The 22,940-nt window shown below is 40.1% G+C and overlaps 1 protein-coding gene across 5 annotated transcripts in view; it reads right to left on the reverse strand.

Annotated features, from left to right (window-relative positions):
- Positions 1-22,940, reverse strand: part of LOC134515492 (neural-cadherin-like) — an 83,294-nt gene that overhangs the window by 54,283 nt on the left and 6,071 nt on the right. For 3 of the 5 annotated variants that reach the window (XM_063334531.1, XM_063334529.1, XM_063334530.1), the window contains one exon: positions 19,940-20,052. Coding sequence is in view for 1 of the 5 variants with exons in the window: in XM_063334527.1 (XP_063190597.1) it covers positions 12,995-14,018 (1,024 nt within the window). In the remaining 4 variants the exon portion in view is untranslated. Of the gene's footprint in view, positions 1-12,994; positions 14,019-19,939; positions 20,053-22,940 lie in introns of those variants that run through there. The other 2 variants (XR_010071025.1, XM_063334527.1) reach the window with 1 other exon arrangement.

A 22,940-nucleotide genomic window follows, 5' to 3' on the forward strand; every position in this document is an offset into this window, starting at 1 on the left:
TCAAAAACTCAAAGGACTTGGACATGTTCCTCCAGGTACTTGTGTTTTAGTAGTTAAGAAACCTTAATGTCATTTGACATCTTCGCAAGATCAAAGCTTTCAGTAATATGTTGGTTACCTCTGAAACATCTGAATACTCTTCAGAATTTTTGTAGGATAGTCAGCAGAAACTACAATGCACATGATCGAAGAAACAGGCATAAGTGCCTCTCGTGACCAGTATACATATCCACTGCATGTGACCTTACAGATCTTATTGGTATGTTATCTTCTTCCATTAACCATAGGCAATCTGATTCACAAGCAAAAATACTAAATGAATCATCATGATTTTGCTTTCAGATAAAGGCAGTCTGGAAGAAAATGATTGTAAGGAAGTTTTCCCTTGACTGCATACCATGTATCAAAGCAAAAACTATAACAGCAACACCGAACAGGACTGTACTTCTCTGCACAGAGACCTACAAATGTGACCTGACAACTTGTAGAAACAACATCAGGGTGTCCAATGAAGCATGATCAGACACGGACTTGCCAGAGGACAACGAGTGTGATGAAGAGACTGACGTGGACAATAATGTGTAATATATGCATGTCTAGCAGGACAACACATTAAGAATTTCAAAGTATATGTTCATGATCGTGATTTTTTTTAAAGCATAACTCTACATTCCAACGAGCACAGCAAATATTTTAAAGTTTTTCCTTTGTTGTAATTATCACTGCATGTATGTTACAAAATGCAGGCTCTTATATTTTGTAACTGACATGGCTCCTTTCCTACAGAATAGTTGTTTTCCTACAGAACGGAGCTTAAACCAGAATTTTAACTAATCTTTAATGAGGTATATAAAATTCATTTTTTCCCTCTATTTACAAAGATGATTTGGGCTTCAAGACACTGGAAGGAAGGAAATTTTCGAAACATACATCTCTTGATAGTTAAGGTGCCTCAAACCTTTCATCAAAACAACTCCTATGTGTATATTGCAGATATATTAATTACACATGTACATCAGTATATTAATAGTAGTAGTGCATTATTATGTATCTGCATTGGTATATTATGATTAATAAGCGTTTATTAGTAGTAAATAAGTGGTACATGTGCAGTTATATAGCTACATTATGGGAGAAATAATATGTTACAATTCCACTCAAAATCTTAACAGAAACAGCTTAAAACTGGTAATCCTTTGTGGATTTGGGTTAAGTCCTACAAACACAGAGACAGGTTCTACTTAAATTATCTGTTTTGAATACCAGGCTCTGATAACAAGCGGAGATACCTGCAACTATATTCAGCAGTGCAAGTAAACCCACTACTGAGACCCTAAGTCAGGAATCTGACACAGCCTTAATTATCCCTAAAAGAATTTTCAAATTGTTTTGTAACACGCTACCAATAAGAATTTCCTCAATTTTAAACACTAGATACTTGACTTTCAAACCTGGCACGCTGTAGATACCTTACACAATATCATCCATTCCAAAAAAATCCTACTGAAGAACAGTTCTGCTCATTACGTTATTGGCACACACGCAGTTTTTGCATTTGACAGATTTTCTTCCCTAGCTTTAGACAACAGAAAAATTTAAATTGCTTTTTCACAGATACTGAGCAACAACAGATAAAACTCAAAATGGCTCTTGCTGCACATAAACATGACAGTAACGTAACACTGGAACATCTTATATTAAAAATTAGTATTTTTAAAAGTCATCTAGTACTTCACATTCAAAAGGATAAAATAATCTTTTTATTTGATCAGAAAGCATTTTTTCCTCTTTTCTTATTTTTCTTCAGTACAGAAACTAATAAAAACAGGTTCTGTGAGCAGATTGCTTTTCCCACATATTTGCAAATACCACTTATTTGCCCTTTGCAATATCAAAACTAAGCCCTCTCTACAGCTCTCTTTTCAATTTACATAAAAAATTAAAACTAAAATTATAAACTCTAGTCCAGAGGTTTTTCCTACTTTAGCTGCTTAATTCCCTATTAGAGTCAATTCATGTATCATCAAAAATCCTTCTTAGGGCAGCTCATCCTAAAGTCTGCTTTTCCTCTGATATTCCCTCCAGTTGGAATTGCTTCCTTTTAACTTAGTATTACTGACAAAATCTGCAGCACTGAAATTCATTCCCTATCACCAAGATCAATCTTCATAATCCACTGCTGGAAACTCATCACAGGTATCTATCTATAATTGCTTATTTTTCACGCCTATCTGTGGTTGAAAACTGATAAAGAAAAGGATTTATTATACTGCCTTACTCTGAATTCCAACTACATTAGGAAATGCAATACACTAGCTGGCCCAAGTTTCTGCTCACAGTATGATATGCCGTGACTCAAAGATAAAAAAAAAATTATCTTTAAAAAAAAAAAATACATAAGCAAAATATTAAGTGACTTGCTGGGAAGTTTAATCATAGCAAAAACACTCTTTAAAAGCAGCAATAAGTAATTAATAAAATAAAAAAAACCCATAAAATAATTAGAATCTCTAAAATATCTTTCTTTAGGTCTGCTTGTAGGCAAACTTCTATCCATGCAGCTAATTAAATCAGTTCTCTACCAACATACTCTGCATAAGAATTACACATCAACATAATCCAACTGTTGGTTTCTATAGCAGAAGCATTTCAAAGCGTGCCACAGCTTACCTACATAATGTCCCTAGGTGTTAGACTGTCATCATTTTATGTTAGTCTTATTTTAGCACTACACCTGTTAACCTTTCAATAGATGTAAAAAAACATCAGTCACCTCAGCTATCTGAGGAAACTGATTTACTAAAATCAGAATTACTGTATATCCAGTAACATTCCTTCAAGTCCGTAAGGTCCAAACCATAATACAGATAGGATTTGTGCAATATCTAACATCTTCCTAGTTTAAGACAAAATTCACTCTTTCGAAAGGAAGTCACTTCTCCAAGAAAAAGCATGAAAATCTGTTATTCAACTGCCTTTCAGAAAACAGCAATGCATACCAAGGACAGCGTCTGCTGTCAGCCTCCTCGCAAGATCCCTTTTTCCAAATCTCCATGATCAAAAGGCAGACAGTGCCTCATTAAGCACAGCTATTACGATTGAGAAGCTTTAATAAAGGCAGAGTTAAATATATAGAAGAAAACATAACATTTTAAATTAACTGTTCAAAGGTAGATCATTTGGCGAGATACAAACCACATATGTATAATAAAATAAACTGTTCTTTTTTTAAAAAAAAATAATAAATTAGAAAAAACTTAATACTCATATACTAGGAAGACTGGGTTACATACTTTGTCCAAACAGCTTAGGAAAATTTCTAATAAATTAAAAAGGGTGTCACAGGCTTGTACAATAATTAGTAATTTTTCATATCAAATTTAAGACATATAGAGGCACTCAGTATTTATAATGAACTGAAAGTATTTATAATGAACTCAAAATCATGAACCTCTAGGGCAGTCCATGTTAAAGACTTGTCAAAACTGAAGAACATACTGAAAATTACAAGCAGTCACCAAATATCTTGATTGAATAATGGTTCCTTTCTTCTTTAGGTTCTTCACCAGTTCTTTATGGCTCTACCAAATCCAGGTTTATCTGAAAAAGCTTTTTGGGGTGTTCACCATTAATTTTCTAGGAAAGGGTTTCAACACAAAGTAACATGAACTAGCTCCTCCAACCCAGTATCGAAGTTGGGTTCTAAAGATTCATTGGATTGCACGCAGATACTGCAAACTAATAATCCTATCATTTCATACAGCAACTGGAAAAAAAAAATATTCCTGCACCTACCAATATTGTTACATTAAGGGTGGCAGGAAGGAGGAGAGGGCTTTGACACTTAATCATTCAGGTAACAACAACTTAAACCAAGCCTTGAAAATCATGTATGCTGAAATAGCTTGATTGCAATTTCAAGTACTCTAGGTTGGAGTTGCCTCTAAACCCATCTCTTTTCACCCTGTCAAATTATAAAAGATGCTGTCAATCTGTGAAATCCGACGTATTCTCAGACTTCTGATTTCATTAAGATTATATGACTGTCTTTTCTCTTAAAAATCCAATAGATACTTCTATAAGTCGAGCCTTGAAAATAAAATCCTTGTTTTTGTTAAAGATGTAGGCTTCCCTGCATCAGTGTAATTGATAAAACTAACAATGCCAGACATTCTGATTTTAAAAATCTGACAATATAGAATACGTACTTGACTGAACATGCCTCTACAATTGTGGACAAATATTACCCATTCCCTGAGCGTACTGAGGGAAGAGGTATTATATTACTATGATTAAACAACAATGGGTGAGAAGCTAGGTTGCTCCTGGCATTTTCAGTTTATTTTTAGAAGGAGATTAGGAGAATGTTAAAAGTCTTGCAAGTGTTTAGGTCAATATCACTATTACATTCTGGTCTATGTCTATCAGCAAATTAGGTATTCAAGTTAGTATTTTTCTTTTTGTTTTTTAAGATTCTCCAACTTCTAAGACTTTTAAATATTCACACATTTTTTGAAAACTCAGTGTTTTGTCATTTGTTTGGGATACTGCAAGTAAAATATTTTGGGTTTGGTTGAGAGGACATTGTTGTTTTCAGGAGGTTTTGCAAATATCATGCTGACCTTGCTCTATAATATGTTTCAATGTAAAATATCTACTGACTTAAAGTTTGGGAAGATACATTTCCAGAAAAAAAAAGTTAATGTCCTAAGCCTCTAACTGCAATCAGGAGAAATCTCTGTTCCCATTTTCATACCATAACATGAGATAAAAGCTACTGGTTATTGTACCCAGTCCTACTGTATATCCTTCAAAAAATAGGACAATTATGCACAAACATTTCTCTACTGTCATTTCTGAAAATTCATGAAGTATATGATGGGCTACTTTTAAGTACGGTAGTTTGCTCATTCATAAAACATAAACCTTCTAAAGAGATAACTTTGATGGGCTCAAGCTGTGGACAGCCCACATTCCCTCCTAATATGCCTTATCTTTTTTGCAGATAGAATAATGACAATCTGTCATGTCTCTGTTCCTTACCCTCCTATGGCTTTTAGAATAGAAGTTAAAGCAAACCAGAAAACAAAAGTAAAAAAAGTAAAGAAAGCATCAGAGGAGCTAAATGATTATGGCAGAGTGGATCTTGATATAAATTACCAGTTAAAAAAGAATGAAGTGATAACTATGTTATCAGGGACTTCCCAGTGTGATATCATCTGCCGAGAGCGGCAGACTGAAAAACCAAGCATGCCCAGATGTGAAATAAATTACTACAAATTAATGTGTCTCAATAAATTATTATTGTTTTCCAAAAAGCGTTATCATCAGGAGAGAACTTAGCTAAGGAGGTAGCAGCTACCATACCACTGTAAGATGGGAAGTTCTCTTGAAATTTTCCGTAGAATTTCTTGGGGAAAATCTGGTTTGTTTCTCCGTAGCCCATCACGTGCAAGAAAAAAAAAAAAAGCCACCACAATCAGTAGCCTCACCAAAAAACAGCCTGTTATACTTCTTAGTATCACTATGCATAGAAAGTCTTTTGAACTAACATTATATGGGCTGCAAACCTAAACACATGAAAGACAGGAAATCATTATTAATTTTAATTTTTCAGAAAAAGAAAATGAAAAAGAGAAATCTGACTGTGGCACATCATGTATCAACATTTATATGCATCATCAGTAAACTGAAGCTCATACCACACAGAACTCTTGTTGTTAGGGCTAGGAAAAAGCGATAAACTGGTTATCTGCCGAGCACGCTGTTACTACAGAGAGAAAGGACACCAGGCTGTGAGACTTCACAAACATTTTTTTTGCATCAGGGAAGAAAGAATGACGAATCTCATTTTCCATTTCAAACTGTGTTGAGGAGTAAGCTGTCATATAGACAAAGCCTTCCTTACCTATTTCAACTCTCTTTGCTCTATCGCCCCCAACTGTCCTTATCCCAAAGCTGGCACTTCCTTAATACTGACTTTATATGCAATTCCCATTTAAGTAAGTAAAAAATTTTTATATGCCTACGATCAATCATCATTAAGAAATTATGACCTCTTTTATCAGAAAAATGAAAAACAAAAGTGGAGTTTATGTCTGAAACACTTTATATTATGAAAAACTGTATATTATTGAGTGAATCAAAAGGAAACTGTTTTCAAAATACTGAATTTGTCTCCTATTCATACCAAAACATTTTGAAGTCAAAGGAAAATTTACTGTGGGCTAAATCTCAATCTCTCTTTCATTCTAAAACCTGAATTCAAACATACCAAGAAAGTTTAAAGAAACTCTGTCTACAAATTTGGACACTACACTTCTAAATGCAAAAAAAGAAAGGTTAGGAAAAACTGAAATAAAACTATTTCATAATCAAATAAAGCGTAACATAATTGCCATGTCAGTCAGAGAACCAATGTCCAACTGGAGATGTTACAAACCAACTTTGAGAAAGATCGTATCCATATGTTCTATAATTTATTATTTCCATTGGATTAACAAATTTGTGCTGAAATTCAGTTAGAGCTTAAAAAAAAAAAGTTGATTTTGTAGAATCTGAATGTTTGAGATGATAAACAGCCAGAAGATCTAAACAGTTTTGGTGTTCAACTCCCAGTAGTCTCACAAAGATATTTTTAATCTGGTTGCTTGAAGTAGACAGCATATAGCATCAAAACATTCAGACTGAATAAACATCAACATGGTGCTCTAAAGCTTCCCCAGACATTCCTTTCTACCACAAAGAAGTAACATTCCAAACCTGTAAACACCTATAGTTGTCCTGAATGCACACAGAATGAAAGTTTTCTTTTGACCTAAAGCATGAAACACATTGCAGTTTAATGAAACGCATCTGCTGGATAATAGATGATGATTTCAGCTTAAGCCCAGCTTGATGTGTAACTGTTAACATGGCTGTAATTCATAAAAGCGGTAATAAGAATTGTAAAAGACAAAACATCACCCAGAAGCTATGTAATTCTTAAGGATGATCCCCACAGAATCAATACACAGCTAGTAAGGGACTAAGGTCTCAGATAAAATTAAAATAGATGATCCTTGGCTTCCAAGCATGAAAACCTTCAAGGTTTAAAATATACGTATCACTAAAATTGGTATCTCCACTCTATATGTCGATACAAACAGGACAAATATACTTGAAATATAAATGACTGCTGTTAACTGTTTGGAAGGCATGTCAAACATCACTCTCAGTAAATCCTCTAATAAGAAAAAATGAACAACGGAGGATTACAAAGCTAATGCCCATGGATGAAGTAAGGTCAAAGGAGTTTGAGACAACAGAGGATTAGAGAGACGGGATCTTTCATGCACTTCCCCCAAGCATTAATGGAATAATAATGGCTCCTTCTCAAATTAAATGCCAGCTCTATGTTAAAATATTAATGCCCGTGACTGTCTATGAAATTTTACCTTCTGTTACTGGGTAAAAACTTAAAATAGTATTATGCTTTTGTGAGGAATAAAAAAATTGTGTCCCAATAAATTAAATGGGATAAAATCTGAAATGCTACAGAGAACGTGAGCATAACTAGCAATTCCTCAGGCAAAGGTAACTGAAAAATATAGCCCAGGGCTGAGTGACCAGTAGGATCACTAGAGGAATTGGTCATCAAGGACCATGTGCCAAAAAACAGCCTCATGAAGTTAAATCCTGAAATTTTGGAATTCTGTTTAGCATCTTGTTGGTCAAGCTAATGTACGACTTTTTCCTGATGTTTCTCTTTGGTATGGGGTTGTGGGGTTTGTGAGGTTTTTGGTTTTTTTTTTTTCTTTTGGCCAACATTTTTGTAAATTATGACAAATGCAAATATCGTTGGGTGATATTTCAATTTCAAATAAGTGGTTTCTGCTCTCCAGATGGAATTTTCTGTCCAATGTCCAGGCAGAACTCTCAAGGTAGGCAGGGTAGAGAGAATATTTTATACAAATGCTGCTGCTGAAGTTGCAGAATTTAACTGCCAAGGAGCAGCAAGGACAAGCTGCTCTGCAGGGTAAGGTGAAATGGGAGTCAAGGGTGACAGCAAGGCAAGCAGGGACCTCACTGTCACTGAGCAAGAAGAGAACAGGTCCTGAGATATAAACCTGGCTCACCCAACAGTCCAGTGGTCACCAGAGAGGCCTGCAGTGATGGGCAGGTCTCAGGTCAGGCTGGGAAGCCAAGTCAGCAAGACAGTGTCAGGGTTAGCAATGTACATGGCCAGGTACAGCACACACCTGGAGGAGCTCGGGAAAGGACCTGAGCTTAAGCGCAGCCCCCAGGACATGGGGCAGGGGCCGCTGACAAGGCTTGTGACAACTAACTGTCTGATCTAGGGTTAGCCAGCTGCATGGTGTTGGAGCTGGCCTGAACATGGGCAGCCAAACCCAGGGAGCTTCAAGACCTGCTACTGCACTCCAAGACCTGACAATTATGTTGGACAGGTCAGCCCTAATCTGAAAGGTAGCATCCTACCAATCTATGAAATCTATCAGGTATGATTGATCTGTGATCTCTTCTCTACTTCTTAAAACTGACTTCCGGCTGGTTTTAAACCTTCCTTCTAAGAATTCATGCGATGAACTCACCTGAAGTTGAGCTACAAAACAAGATATTATCTTCTCTCTTGTCCAGGGCCTGGAATTATTATTTCTCCAAAAGTACAGCAGAACATAAAAAATGCACTTTGCACTATAGGTCCAGGTTTTCCTGTTGCTGCTCTCCAGTAACTACTATTTTCAGAAAACATATAAACTATGTTAAACCTAAGTCTACAAACTATCAAATGGCCACAAAAAGATACACAGTGAATAAACAGAACTAGTAATGTATTTCCTCTACAGATTGCAGATAACTTTACCGTAGCACTAAAATACACAAAATAATTATTTATTATAATGAAAATATGTCCTGTAAAAAGTAACTACAGCATGTAGCTGCACTGGTAATGACAATAGTGATAATAGTGATTTCTCCCCATCACTACTATAAATGAGGACAGGCTGAGAGACTTGAAGTTGTTCAGTCTGGAGAAGAGAAGGCTCCAGGGAGACCTTATTGATGCCTGTCAGTGCTTAAAGGGGGCTTATAAGAAAGATGGGGACAAACTTTTTAGCAGGGCCTGTAGCGATAGGACAAGGGGTAATGGTTTTAAACTAAAAGAGGGTAGATTCAGACTAGATATAAGGAAGAAATTTTTTACAACGAGGGTGGTGAAAGAGGTTGCCCGGAGAGGTGGTAGATGCACCATCCCTGGAAACATTTAAGGTCAGGTTGGACGGGGCTCTGAGCAACCTGATCATGTTGAAGATGTCCCCGCTCATTGCAGGGGGGCTGGACTAGATGACCTTCAGAAGTCCCTTCCAACCTAAACTATTCTATGATCATCACAATAAATCTTAGAGCTCAACTGCAGCTTTGCCAAAAAACCCAACCCTGTGTGCCAAAGAGTTGTTCATGCTGCAAATGTCCCTCAAAGCTACCCATCATGCAGGAAAACATATACCAGTGCCAAGCCTATGGTCACATCATACAGTTCTACCAAGAAATACTCCATGTAGTAAAAAGCAAATCTATCACGTTGGTAGTTACTCCCCATTCCAAATGGAGTGAGCTAGGTTAGCTCATATCTTCAACAAGCTGTGACTCAGAGTGAGAAAATCCTTCTTCTTCTGTGGACATGTGGAAGATGATTATCTGGATATTGAGATGCTAAAGGTCTGGCTGCATCTGGAAGAGTATTTACTTCAATGGAACCCACCCTAGACACACTGCCGTGTTGATTATCCAGGACAGAATTGAGAGAAAGCAAACAGAAAAATATTTAAAATTCTATTTTAGCTGAAGAGAAAAAAATAAGCAAACACGCAGCCTACAACATACCCTTTGCGCTCCTCTGAATAAAAATTAATTCAGAAACAGGACATCTCCTACACAGTCCCATTTAAGAACTAAAGCATGAAGGATATCACATAAACTAGGAAGAAACACTGCTGAATGTTGCTTTACTACCATATACCAGTCTTCTTCCTACTATTTTGAGAATGCTCCATCAAGAAAAAAAAACTTAAAAAAAAAAAAATCAGTGTTTCTTCCTAGAGACCTACTAGGACCGCCTGTGTCACAATGGTTTTAAGCATTATTTACTACTTCAGATAATGAAGTGCACATTACAAATGAATCAAACTACACTGAAAAGATAAAGGACAAAGAAGGTACACCTTCTATGCTAAAGCATCTAAAAGTCTTCCTTACCCTTGACATCATTGCCTGGGTTGAAGAAGAGACTAAAGCCAGAAACAATTATTGGTTAATTTTCAATTCTCAGCTACCAGGCAGCAAGAATTAGGGGGGTAGAAAATGAAAAATACATTAAAGGAATTAACACAGCTTTATACCACTTGAACATAAATCAGCACCTGTTACCATAAGCTCTAATGCCAGAAAACCACATCTGCTGGAATATTTATGGATTTATACCATGTAAAATAAGCCAGCACAAATATTAAAAGCAAAGCAAACGAACTAGAGAAAGAACCTGAATTTACACTTTTATTCACAACAAAATTCAGTGTAACCATCTCCACGCTTTAATTCATCGTGAGACCTCACTTCCTTAGATACTGGGGGTTTTTTCCTGGAGCTTTTGCGATCTTCTGTATCTTCCTTATTTTAGACTAATTGAAATATCTAGTTCTGCTAGCCATCTTTCTCCCTGTCCTGTCCCACTCCTTTGGTTATCTTTTCTCATGTTACTGAAGTTTGGATTACAAGTAAGGAAAGAGACATAACTTTCTAAGTATGTTTCAAATACTGATGTATTTTACCTCCTATAAAATGAGAATGTAAGGATTCTGCAACTTAAAAGAGTTTTAAAGGTGTCAAGTCATTATTAACCTTTTCCTGATGAAAAAACTAGTACTAATAAAGGTGTATTTTTGAATTTAGGTTCCTTTAAACAAAGAAACTTAGAATCACTAGCATCTAAAGTACGTTATTTGTACTGTCCACAATTAATTGCTGTCTGCCTACTTTCTGAAAGTCAGAATCTAGTTCTACATATTTCGTAGAGGTTATTATCTTACTACTTCATACTACTAGCAGTAATAGATCGGGCTAGTGGAAAGTACTTCAAGCTATTTAGTAAAACTATAAGATGGTGAAAAAAAATCCCTGAAAATAAGTTAAAGTTGGTTCACTTTTTTTTTAACTGGGTTAGCAAGCATTGCTTTGGGAAAGAAATCTCTGGCATAACAGAGTCACAAGCTTTGTTCCAGGCAACCTCAGACTTCTATATTCAGACTAAATAAGAGTAAAAACCATCACAAAGGTGAGACTAGCAGTAACCGGGGGCAAGGTTAGTTACCACTTTTCTAACAACATCTTCTTGATCCTGACAGAGGGAGCTGTAACACCAACAAAGGGCTGAAACTTGAGATACCTGACAGAGTGGGTGAACATCCCAGAAGCATACTTAGATTGACCCGATAGATTTTGTCACTGCCTCTGCGTAATGACATCCCCTTCGGCATGTAGCCTTGCTCAAGATTGAGTAGCAAAGATAGGACACAGAAAGCATTTGTCTTTTGGAAATTGTCTATCAACTTCCTGGTTAGCAGCCAAAGCTCAAGCTGGAACACAAGGCAAAGCCAGTCCAAGTGACTGACATCAATATGCTGCAGCAATAGGCATGACAAAAAACAAGAGGGAACAAGAAAAAGATCTGAGAGCTGCTCCTCAGGACCCGAGTGAAATGAGCTGGTGATCTAGCCTGCTTCACTGGGGGAAGTATTCATGTCACTGAAACTGTCAGCGCTAATTAGAATCCCTGCAGGCATCCTCAGGGATTTAACAGACACCAAGGAATAAACTGCCTCACTCCTATGGGCTGCACCTCAGTCAGAAAACAGACGAGGTGAGGGAAAGGAATAGCATGGGAAGCTTTTTATCTCTCCCGCCTATGCTGCTGTGTGGCTAACAGAAGTTACTCTGAGCAGTTGCACTGCTGAGAAGTTAATAGTTCTCCCAAGCACTAGAAGTCACATAATACAAAACCCTTTCTAAACCTTTCCGAGATGAAATCAAGCCAACCAACTCATTTCTGCTGATACGATTTTCTTCAGAATACTCACATTCTAAACAATCTAAAGAACATTGTTACAATCACAAGTATCATGAAAACAACAAGAGACATGGTGAATGTACACAGATATCCACCCTCTGGTGAATTTACAAAATGCTTAAACTAAGCTGTATTTTCGTAGATGAAAAATATTAACCAAGATGACAATTCAAAATTAAAAAAGAATTTTAAAAAGTGATAGATGTAATCAGGCATAGATAAATGAAACAAGCTACTCTATTTAACTTGAGTAAGACCCTTTGAATGATAGCAATTTAAATCATAAACATGCCGTTTTAATGGTGCGCTTTGGACTCCCCCGATTTTTAAAAAGAGCAGCCACATAAACACAAAGGCACTAGTCTTGCAAAAACCCACACCATGTTTGTAAGTCAAACATGCTTGACTTTAATAACAACTCAAAACTCAGTGACTTCAGCTGCATGTTTCAAGTTATTTTCCATGCTGCTCATTAATGACTAAGAATTTTAACAGGTGAGATAGTTAAATTTTGATAACCACCTTACTGCTGTAAGCATTTTACATAGCTGCACAGTCCATATTCACTAAACTATGTAATGCTTTTTGTCACCTACAGTGTTTTAATATTAACAATTTACAGATTTAAAAGATCAAAACTACATTCCATAATATAACAGCACATGGCACCTGATACTAAAGCACCATTATGTGCTTGTTGTCACTTGAGGACTTTTTACTCCTTAGAAGGCAAATTACTCTCCAACTTACTGCCAGGACAAGACAAGTACTCTGTCTAAGACGCAACTTTTTTTGGAGCCACAACCGCGGGGGCGAGGGCAGCCGCCACCCGTGTCCGCGGGCCGCCCGTGTGCTGACGCCCGCACCTACCTCGGCGCTCCTGGACGCGGACGACGATCTCCCAGACGGCCGCCGCCTCCCTGTCCAGCGCGGCGACCAGCCTCACCTCGCCGCTCTCCCGCTCCACCCGCACCGGCGATTCCTCGACGGGCGGCGACACCAGCTCGAACCAGGCAGAGGGGAAGCGCCCCGGCGCCAGCGTCGCCAGGCGGCTGCCCGGGCGGGCGTCCTCGGGCAGGGAGAGCGCCAGGGGCGCGGCGGGCGGCAGCAGAGCCCGGCGGCGGCGGGCGGCGGCGTGGGGCGGTGGCAGCCGCTTGGCCTGCGGCAGCACCTCCAGCTCCAGGGGGTCGCTGAGCAGCGCCGGCCGCCCGCGGTCCCGCGCGTAGAGGCGCAGCGGAATGGGGGCGCGCAGGTGGAGCAGGGAGCGCACCAACACCACTCGCCCGCTGCGCGGCACCACGAAGAAGTGGGCGCTGCGCGGAAGGGCGAAGTAGCGCAGCTCCGCGTTGGCGCCCGTGTCCGCGTCCTCGGCCCGCGCCTGCCACACCTGGGACTTGAGCGCCAGCGTCTCCTCCACGCGGAGCTGCGTGACGCCGGGGCGCGGTCCCCCCACGAAGCGCGGCGCGTTATCGTTGTCGTCCAGGACGCGGACGGTGAGGGCGGCCAGCTCGGCGGCCGTGGGACCGCGGGGCCGGCAGTGCTTGCAGCACAAGCCCAGGCGGAAGGAGTAGAGGGCCCGCGCCTCGCGGTCCAGCGGGCGGGTGGTGCGCAGCCAGACGCGGGCGGTGCGGGCGTGCAGGGACACCTGGAAGTGCGAGTGGCCCTCGCCCAGCAGCTGCAGGTGCCAGCGGCGCCCCTGCACCTTGGCGCACCAGGGCTCGGGCCCCAGCCGCGTCAGGGGGATGCTCAGCCCGCGCACACGCGTGCCCGCCGGACGGTTCTCCGCGACGTGGCCGCCGAACGAGGGTTTCTTCCGCGGGGCGGCGCGGGCGGCGGCCAGAGCCCAGCAGAGCAGCAGGCAACCGGCGACGTGCCGGGCTCCGCGGGGACCCATGACGGCTGCGAGCGGCGGCGGCGGCTGCTGGCCGGGCTGCGCGGCGCTGCCCGCCGCTCCCCGCAGCGGCGCGGCGAGGGGGCGGGCGGGCGGGGAGGGGCCGGGGGGACCGTCGCCCGCGGGGCTCGTCCGGCCAATCCCCGCGCCCGCCCGCGCCGTCCCCGGCGCCCGCGTGGCACGGCCGGCACCGGGGGCTGCGGCGGGGTCGGGGCAGTCACCGCCTCCAGCGGGCAGCGCTGCGCGCGTCCCAAGATCATGCAGTTTATTAATTGTCCCCTGCATCTGATTTAGGATATCCCTGCTGGGTTAACTACACCTTAGCCCAAATTATCCTTCTGATGTAATAACCTCCTTAACCTCCTCAAGCCCCCCCACTTTCCCCAAGGGCCAAGTTCTTCGCCCGCTTACCCGGGCATCAGTCCACAGGTGATGGATGTCCTGCCGTCTGTCACATGTGTTGGAACAGCTCTCACAGCACTCACTTGTCTGCTGAAAATACCTTCTTGTTCATTTCTAGATAGCTACATATTATAAAAGCCCAGTTTTGCCCTCAGCTTATACTTGAGCAATGTCACTGGCCTAGTTACATCTTTAGTCACAGTCAATCAGCTCTCTAATGCCTTATACAGTTGCCTTATACTTCCCACCCAAGACTGTGAAGAATTTTATAAATACAATATTGTACCTTCCTGATATCCTTTTAGAGAAACTGGTTGTCTTTATGGGGAAATGGGAGTCCAGGATCAAGTAGGAAGATTATAGGAGACTCAGAATGAAAAATCCAAATGCTCTACTATTACCACAAGAGCGATGTTCTCCAGTTCATCCTGAAAGTAATTAAGGAGATACAAGTCATCAGCCTCATACATTAATATATTACCTCCATTTATGCCTCATAGTGTGCCCTCTTTCAATCAAGCAGCACACTATTGTCAGCTGTGGAGTAGCTGTGCTCCCCTTCTTCCCCTTTCCTACAAACAGACAATAGCAATTTCAGACTGACACATTTCTTCAGGGCCCAGGGCAGGATTACTCTTCTATTCACCCACAGAACGAAACAGGCACAAGAACTTCCAAAAATAAACCATCTATCCCTAACATGCATTGAAGCACAGAAGAGGGGAAAAAAGGCTGAGGAAATGCCACCTGAGGTAGAACAGTGCTACTGATAAAGATCTGGCGGCCCACCAGAAAGGCAGAATCACTTACCCAAAACAAAAGAAATTCATCTAGAGTACTAAACAGGAATTGCTTGTCCCATGCCTCAAGCGTGCCTGCCATTTCAAGCATTTTCAATTCTACTTTGGCATAAACCCCACAGTGTAAGAAGCTGCTGTATCTAAATTCCAATGCAGGCATGGATGTCTTGATTAGGACAAAATAATAAATAGGCCAATCTTTCATCCATTTGTCTAACAGAGTTTAATTTTTCTATAATTAGGAATAGTAATAATGAATATATCTTCTTTTAAAAAATTGAAAATATGACAGTTGTATTGATGTAAAAAGTTGAGATGATGCAAATTCTTAGAGGTTTTCCTCACAGAGTTAAAACGGCCTCGAAATCTCTGTATAAAAGCACCCCCCTATATGGGATGTTATCTTCAGTGCTTTGGTGGCATTTTTTTTTTTTTTGGTCTTTAAAAAAGAAAATTTGTGAGGTCTATGGATTGTACAGAACAAAGGGCAATACAGATCGGGATGGGAAGAACCCATGCCCTGGTCACAAAGATTTATATGGCTCCAAAATAAAATGAACTTTTCCAATAGTTCTCGAAGTTGTAGGAGACTATGAAGAATCCACAACTAGTATTTGATCAAAATTTGATCAAATCATTTTGTGGGATCACTTTAGTGAGTTCTGTTTTCTACATCCACTAGGATTTCTCTCTGTAAGAACCTGTAAGAACTACATTTTGAAAGGTCTTTCATTTCTGCACCAAAAATTCAACAGACATTTTAATTAATTTAGACACAAATGTGATTCTAACTGACTTTAAAGATGAGCCTCATCCACTGTTTCAAATGCAGAATTCAACCCACACTATTTTAATCAGCGTGTAGACAGAAAACTCAGAGATTGCACAAGGTTGGTTTGGGGTTTTTTTAGGAAAATAGAGACTTTATGATGTTCTTTGTTAAAAAATAAAAGGTTGTTGATTTTTATAGCTCTCTGCCCTATGGTAACCATAGACAAACACCTGATATTCTAATCCTATTACTAACTCTGCAAATTAGAGGGAATCTAAATTGTACAGTCAAGATCTTGCCGACTTCTGCCCATCTCCAGAAGTCCTGACCATACAGGCCCTGACTTTACAATACAAGCTCCTCAGCTCTTCTACTTCACAAGTTTATTGAGATGGCAGTTCTAGAGAGTACAATAAACTCTATACATCATTTGCTTCCTTTTCCTGAATGTTCAACAGCGCTCTCTGAGGTCACACCAGGGTTCTCTGAACGTTCCAGACCATCATCCCACTTACGGGAACTCCCTCTATTTCTGCTAGCTCTACTTTTGCTTTTGACAGTTAAGCACCAGTTCTTGCACTAAAGCAAGAATTCTTTTCTCGCTCCTGCCTTGAATTACCTGTGTACATCTTTTAATACAGTAATTCAAAGTTTCCCTCTTTTTTTCTCTGTAAAAGCCAGGACTTACAACTCTAAGGGTTGTACCTCAGAACCTCCTACACACCTCAGAACAAGACTCACAGGCTGTACAGATTGCTAGCTTGCAAGCCTGGACAGCAAGATAAGCGTAGTTTCCAGAGATCTCACATGACCAAAGATATCTAGTGGTCACACACAGCATCAAGTACAACCAACCTGCTGATTACTGAGGTTCACCTGTGTGATCAGGTGATGGCAAGGCCAAGATAAAATCAGAATCTCTGTCAAAAATGATTAATTCATGTTTGAAAATTACTGAATTATAGGCTTTGTAACTTACTGATTTATAGCATTAACGTAAATTTTTAGAGAAACATCGTGAGAAGTTATTTGATGCAGAATTTGCATTTTACAAATTACATTTCCTGTAAAATATGACCAGGAAACATTCTGAGGAAAATCTTGCCTTAACCTTATGGAATTGTATTGTAAATATTGAGGCAGGAGAGAAGAATGATGCTAGGCCTTCTTCCTGTTTTACGTATACCTTGTAGCTGAAGGGCAGGATGGCTTAGGGAAAAGCGGCACAATTGACTTTGCTTTTGATCAAAATGCAAATATGCCTGAAGCAGTGAGTGCTCTTGACTGCCACATACTCAATAGCTGGCTTTCAAGGGGGAGAAAGAGGCTGGAAGCCCCCCAGGATCTTTTACTAAAAATAACTATAAATATGTATCAGTAATAGAATTAATATACCCCTGTGGAGCAAGCTGATATATATGTTATCTGGTACACCTGACAGACATTACCCTCAAGCACTAGTTTAAACTTTCAGGAAGGGTTCTGCCCTGCTGCCTGACTATACAAAGGAAGCTCTTTCTACGCTATTTACTTCCCACTCATGATTCTACAAATGTCTTGGTACGCAGCTCTGCAGGATCTAGCCCAAAGTGACAAGATAGTCCCTGTGCTATTTTAGATGGTTTGTACATTGTCATTTTTTATAACAACAATTGTAGCTCCATTTTCTCACATGCGAGTATAAGTGATAATCCTTTCCTTTATAATTTTGCAAACTAAACCTAAATTATTCAGAAGTACAGCTGCTGTTGTCTAATCCTTGCTAGCTCTTTATGCAGCTTTCTCACTATACTTCACAATTTTTTCTTGGAATCTAGCAGTCAAATGAGTGCAAAAAACACCTTCTGTCATGCTAAGAGCAGAATCCTTCCTCTGAAACTGAAAAACTGATGACATTTTCAATATCTTTCAGTATCTTATAGCAATTACTTTCCAGTTTATTTCAACCAGCTGGAAGACCTTTTCTGCTGTTAAGCAGTGTGCTATATACAAGTCCAAGAAGGTTAGAATAAATGTTTTAATTACAATAATCTATGTAAACATACATACTTCTTATGCAGTCAGAAATACCTCCTACATAACTTATAATCAAATTAAATGAGCTATACATACATATAAAAAAGTGAAATCTGAGGTGTGCTGAAATCAGGCAATACAGTAACAATAAATTCTCACTGAGTAACACTCTAATGGTATATTCTGTTTTCCCTGTCCGGTGCCTTACTACTTTGCAAATTAATTCCATTATCAATAATCTCAGTAAACAGCTTGAAAAACTTTACAGAAAAGCTTTCCTTAAAAATCGTAAGTTTTCACATGATAAAGTTTTTCTATTAATCAGAATTTTGACTTCGCTGGCTGATGCAGAGTCATTTAACTTTTTTTTTTTTAAATAATGATTTTTGTAAATTACTTTATACCACTCTCTAAACATCCATTTTTCTCAGAACTATGTTTCATCCCTGTAACTGCCTTAATAAAATGTCTATTGAGAAGTTGACTGCTGGTTTTGCATTCAATACATAAAACATGAGTGCACATGCCTGACACTAAAACTTAGTAAACCTCGCTTAGAGTATTTTTCAGTTATTTGTATACATACAGTAAACAAATAATCAATTAATTCCTGCTTGTATTTCCTATTTATAAGCATAATTCTCCAAAACTTCAATATGTTTTGTTTTGGTCATCACATTTCTCTGTGTTTCAGAATCCCAAATGAGTTTGACCTCAGCAGAACTAATCAGAAGAAAATAATTTGCAGATTTGGCAAAGAAAACATATCTGATTTAATTCTGCCCAGATTCCAGCAGAAGCCAGGCAGGTTTCTGGTGAGCCTCTCAGCATCCTGCCTAAAGGGCTGTTGAGAAACCTGGTCTTCCAGATTCCACAGTTCTGGGAAGCACATCATAGGGAGTGAAGACCTATGGCTTGGGATGTTAAGGCCTCCAGGGTCTGGAGCAAACAACCACTACAAAATCAGGGAGCCCACATCTGCCAAGGTCAGTAGCTCTGAAAGCCAAAGACAGACAGACCTAGATCCTCCGATGCAACACTCTTCCACAGAGATTTTCTATATTTGAGAGGGGTTTGCTCCTAAATGGTATGAACTAAATTTTTAAATATCACACATCAGCGCATTTAACAAAAAGGTACTTGCAACAGGTTTATACAGAGTATCCTTTGAAGATAATGTTTAAGTAACTATGAACAGTGTGACAGTACCACACATTTGTCTCTCTCTATGGGAGCACTGTGATCATTTGAGGTATCTTATACTGTACATCAGAATTCGCATGTGTGTAAGTCAGATTGACAATTATTATAAGAAATATACTGGTTTAGTGAATAATAAAGAATAATATACTACCTACAAAGGCAGAAACCACCTTCAAAGTTTTAAAGTAATTAACTCATCTTCGTCTTTGAAAATTAAAGAAGCTTTTGAGTGATACAAACCTAAACTAATATTTTAATTTGACATGTTAAAAATACTCAAGCATATTGTTGCTGGCAATCTAGAAACCAAAGCTTATCTGGGCACATGGAAAACATATGCAAGGAAATACAGAGAAAATACTCTTCTTTCTACAGCCCAAGGAATCAGTGACGAATGATACCTCCATGAAGGATTCATCATTTTCCTTCATGTGGTGTGGCAAGGCAACTGAAGGCAGTCAGCCTAACTCTTATTTAAGTCTATTGTAAATAATTCTAGGTAAAAGACTGCTCAGACAGCAGATTGCCTGCTTTCCTTTTAATACAGTTTTGATATTCAATTTTGTCCTACTTCCACACCCTTTCTTAGAACAGCTGCGGACTCATATGTGTGTGGAATGTCTAAAATGCTGTAGGGGTCAGCTCAGATTTTCTCACCATACGTTGACCTAAGCAACCGTAAAGAACAACAGTAAAAAAGGAGCAAGCACTAGTTTTTATCCTAGCCTCACCTTTCCTTCCCCAACTCCAGTCTTTTGGTCACCTTCCTCTGTAGCATTCTGTGCAATCTGGTCTCCGTTTACTCTTCTGTCTCTGTTTTAATCTCTATTTATGAAACAGCAGCCTAAAGGTGTAATGGACAGTGAGTTAAAGCGGGTTAACTTAAATGTTTTCAACGTGTATCTTCAATTCCATAGGCTCTTAATTAAATAGATTAGAACCAATATAGTTCCACACCATTTAAAGTGGATTGTGTTCCATAAGCTAGGGCAAAATTTAATAGTTGGAATGCAATAAACACGTCTCTTAATGATGAAAAAAGAAAAAAAAAAAAGAAAAAAGAAAACAAATCCAGTGCACCTTTTGTACCTGTGTCATTTCCAAAAAAACACGTAAAAAAATAGTAGTTTATCTTTGTTACTACAGACAGCAGAGACTCGATACACAGCAGAGAACTGCTAGGTTAACGCATTTGATTTTTAGACGATGGTATCTTTTAATAGAGCCACACTTCAAAATCCTCAAACGATACGGAAGGCGCCTCGCGACCCGCTCTCCTCACGCCGCCCCGCGCCGCCTAACGGTCCCTGCGCGCGGGGCGGCCGTTGAAGGGCGGCGGGAAGGGCGCGCGGGACACACGCACGCACACACCCCCTCCCCCGCCGCGCGGGCCCGCCCCCTGCTGGCCAATTCCAGCCACGGAGCACCAGCGCCCCCTGCGGGCCGGAGCGACGGCCGCCGGCGCGGGCGGGCGGAGAACCGAAAGGGTAAAAATGTGAGGAAAACTCACGGGTTAATATAAGCACAGTTTAATAATTAAAAATTAATCTAAAAAAAAAAATTAAAAAGGGGAGGGGGGGGGACGGGACGGACAAAGAGAGAGGAAAATAAAACCCGAGAAAAACAAGCGATGCAAAGGAAAAAAAAAAACCCCCACTCACCCCCAACCAACCGATGGCCAGCCAGAAACAGCACCTCAAAAGTTGTGGTACAGGAGAAAAATCAAAAATGGGGAGAGAAAACTAGACAAATGGAGACATAGAAAGAAAATTGTAAAAGCGACGAGGTACAGGAAAGATAGGAAAACAATAAAAAGTAGGCACAGCAAACGTAATAAACGTTGACACAGAAAACGTAATAAGCAATGGCATTAAGAAAGACAAGGAAAAAAAGTAAAAAAAAAAGGATAGGGCAGGAAAAAAAAAAGAGACATACATGAAAATATAATGTAAGAAATGACAGGGTACGTGACAGACAGGAATAAATTAAAAAATATAAATAGGGAGCTTGATAAAAATAGACATGGAATGAAAATTGAAAAAGCTACAGGATTCAGGACAGACAGGAAAAAATTAGAGATAAAAACAGTGATTTGGTTAAAGTAGATGTAATAGAAAGAAAAATTTAAAGCAATTGGGTAAAGGATAACCAGGAAAAACAATTTCAAAATGGTAACAGAAATCTGGATAAAAGTTGACATAGAAAGAAAATTTTAAAAGCAAAGATATTAAGGAAAGACAAGGAAAAAAAAATAAGGGTAAGGTGATAGAGACATAGGAAGAAAATTATAAAAGCAGAGGCATTAAGACAAGAAAAAGTTACAAAATAAGAATACAGAGAAAAATACCAAAAGACATAGCAAGAAAATTTCAAAAGCAATGGGGTACAGGACAGACAAGAAACAAATAAAAAAGCCAGTGAATTGGTTAAAGCAGACATGGAAAGAAAACTTAAAAAGCAACATGGTACAGGATAGACAGGAAAACACACAGAGGGACAGCAACGTGGACAGACTTTGAAATAGAACGAAAACTTTAAAGTATGACAACTTTAAGGAAAGACAACAATAAATTAAAAAATAAGAACGGGGGGAAAAATAGAGACATACATAAAAGTAAATTTAAAAAGCAGCGGGGTACACAACACAGGGAAGAATATAAAAATACAGGTGGGGAGCTTGGTAAAAGTAGACACAAAGAAAAGTGAGGAAGCAACAGGGTACAGGACAGGCAGGAAAGAATTAGAAAATAAAGACCGTGAACTCGATAAAAGTAGCTATAGAAACAAAATTTTAAATTATCAGAGTATAGTATAGACAGGGAAAGATTAAAGAAGGACAGGAAAATAATAAATGGAGACATAGAAAGAAAACGTTTAAAGCAACTGGGTACGGGGCAGAGAGGGAGGAATTAAAAAAAATAGGGACAGGGAGTCGGATAGAGGGAGACATAGAAAATGTTTTAAAACAAGTAACATGCTACAAGAAACACAGGAAGGAGTTAAGAAATAGGAACGGGGATGAGAACAGAAGGAAGCATTGGAAAAAAATGTAAAAAGCGACAAGGTATATGGAAGAGGGGGAGCACAGGAAGTTTTTGGGAGGTGGTCAGGCAGGTGGGCCGGCGCAGAGGGACATGGAAGCGGGCAGGGATGTGGGACAGGGCAGCAGAGATGGACCGGGACACAAGAGGAAGTGCGACTCACCCCAGCTCTGGGCACCAGCAGGAGACTTCCACCCCTCCAGTGCCTTCCTCTCTCCCTTCCAACGCTGCGAGGCTGCCCAGAGGCTCGCACCTGCAGCCAATGGAGGCACCAAGCCCCCGGCACCGAGCCCTGTCGGGGACAGCTCAGAATCCCTGTCTCCCAGCACCATCCACACAGGCTCCAGCCCTCTGCCCCAGACATGCTGGGGACATCTCAGGGTGCTGTAGGCAAAGTCAGGAGCAGCCTGGGGACACCATGCAGCCCTGGGGACCCCTGGCTGCCCCTGGGATAACGGGAAATGCCACCAACAGCCCCAACTTTCCATAAATCTCCAGCAGCTCTGTGAGTGCTCTACAGCTCAAAGATGGACCCACCTAAAATGCTACAAGATGGATACAGAGCGCCAGGAAACTCCTGGGAGGCATCGTGACCAGGAGAAGAAAAGTCCCAACAAAGCCAGAGAGACAGAAAATTATAGGGAACGTGATGATTAAATCCAGAGGGCACCTGAACTGAGTAAATGTTGCC

This window comes from Chroicocephalus ridibundus, chromosome 4 (genome assembly GCF_963924245.1).
Source record: "Chroicocephalus ridibundus chromosome 4, bChrRid1.1, whole genome shotgun sequence".
In the NCBI taxonomy this organism is placed as follows: Eukaryota; Metazoa; Chordata; class Aves; order Charadriiformes; family Laridae; genus Chroicocephalus; species Chroicocephalus ridibundus.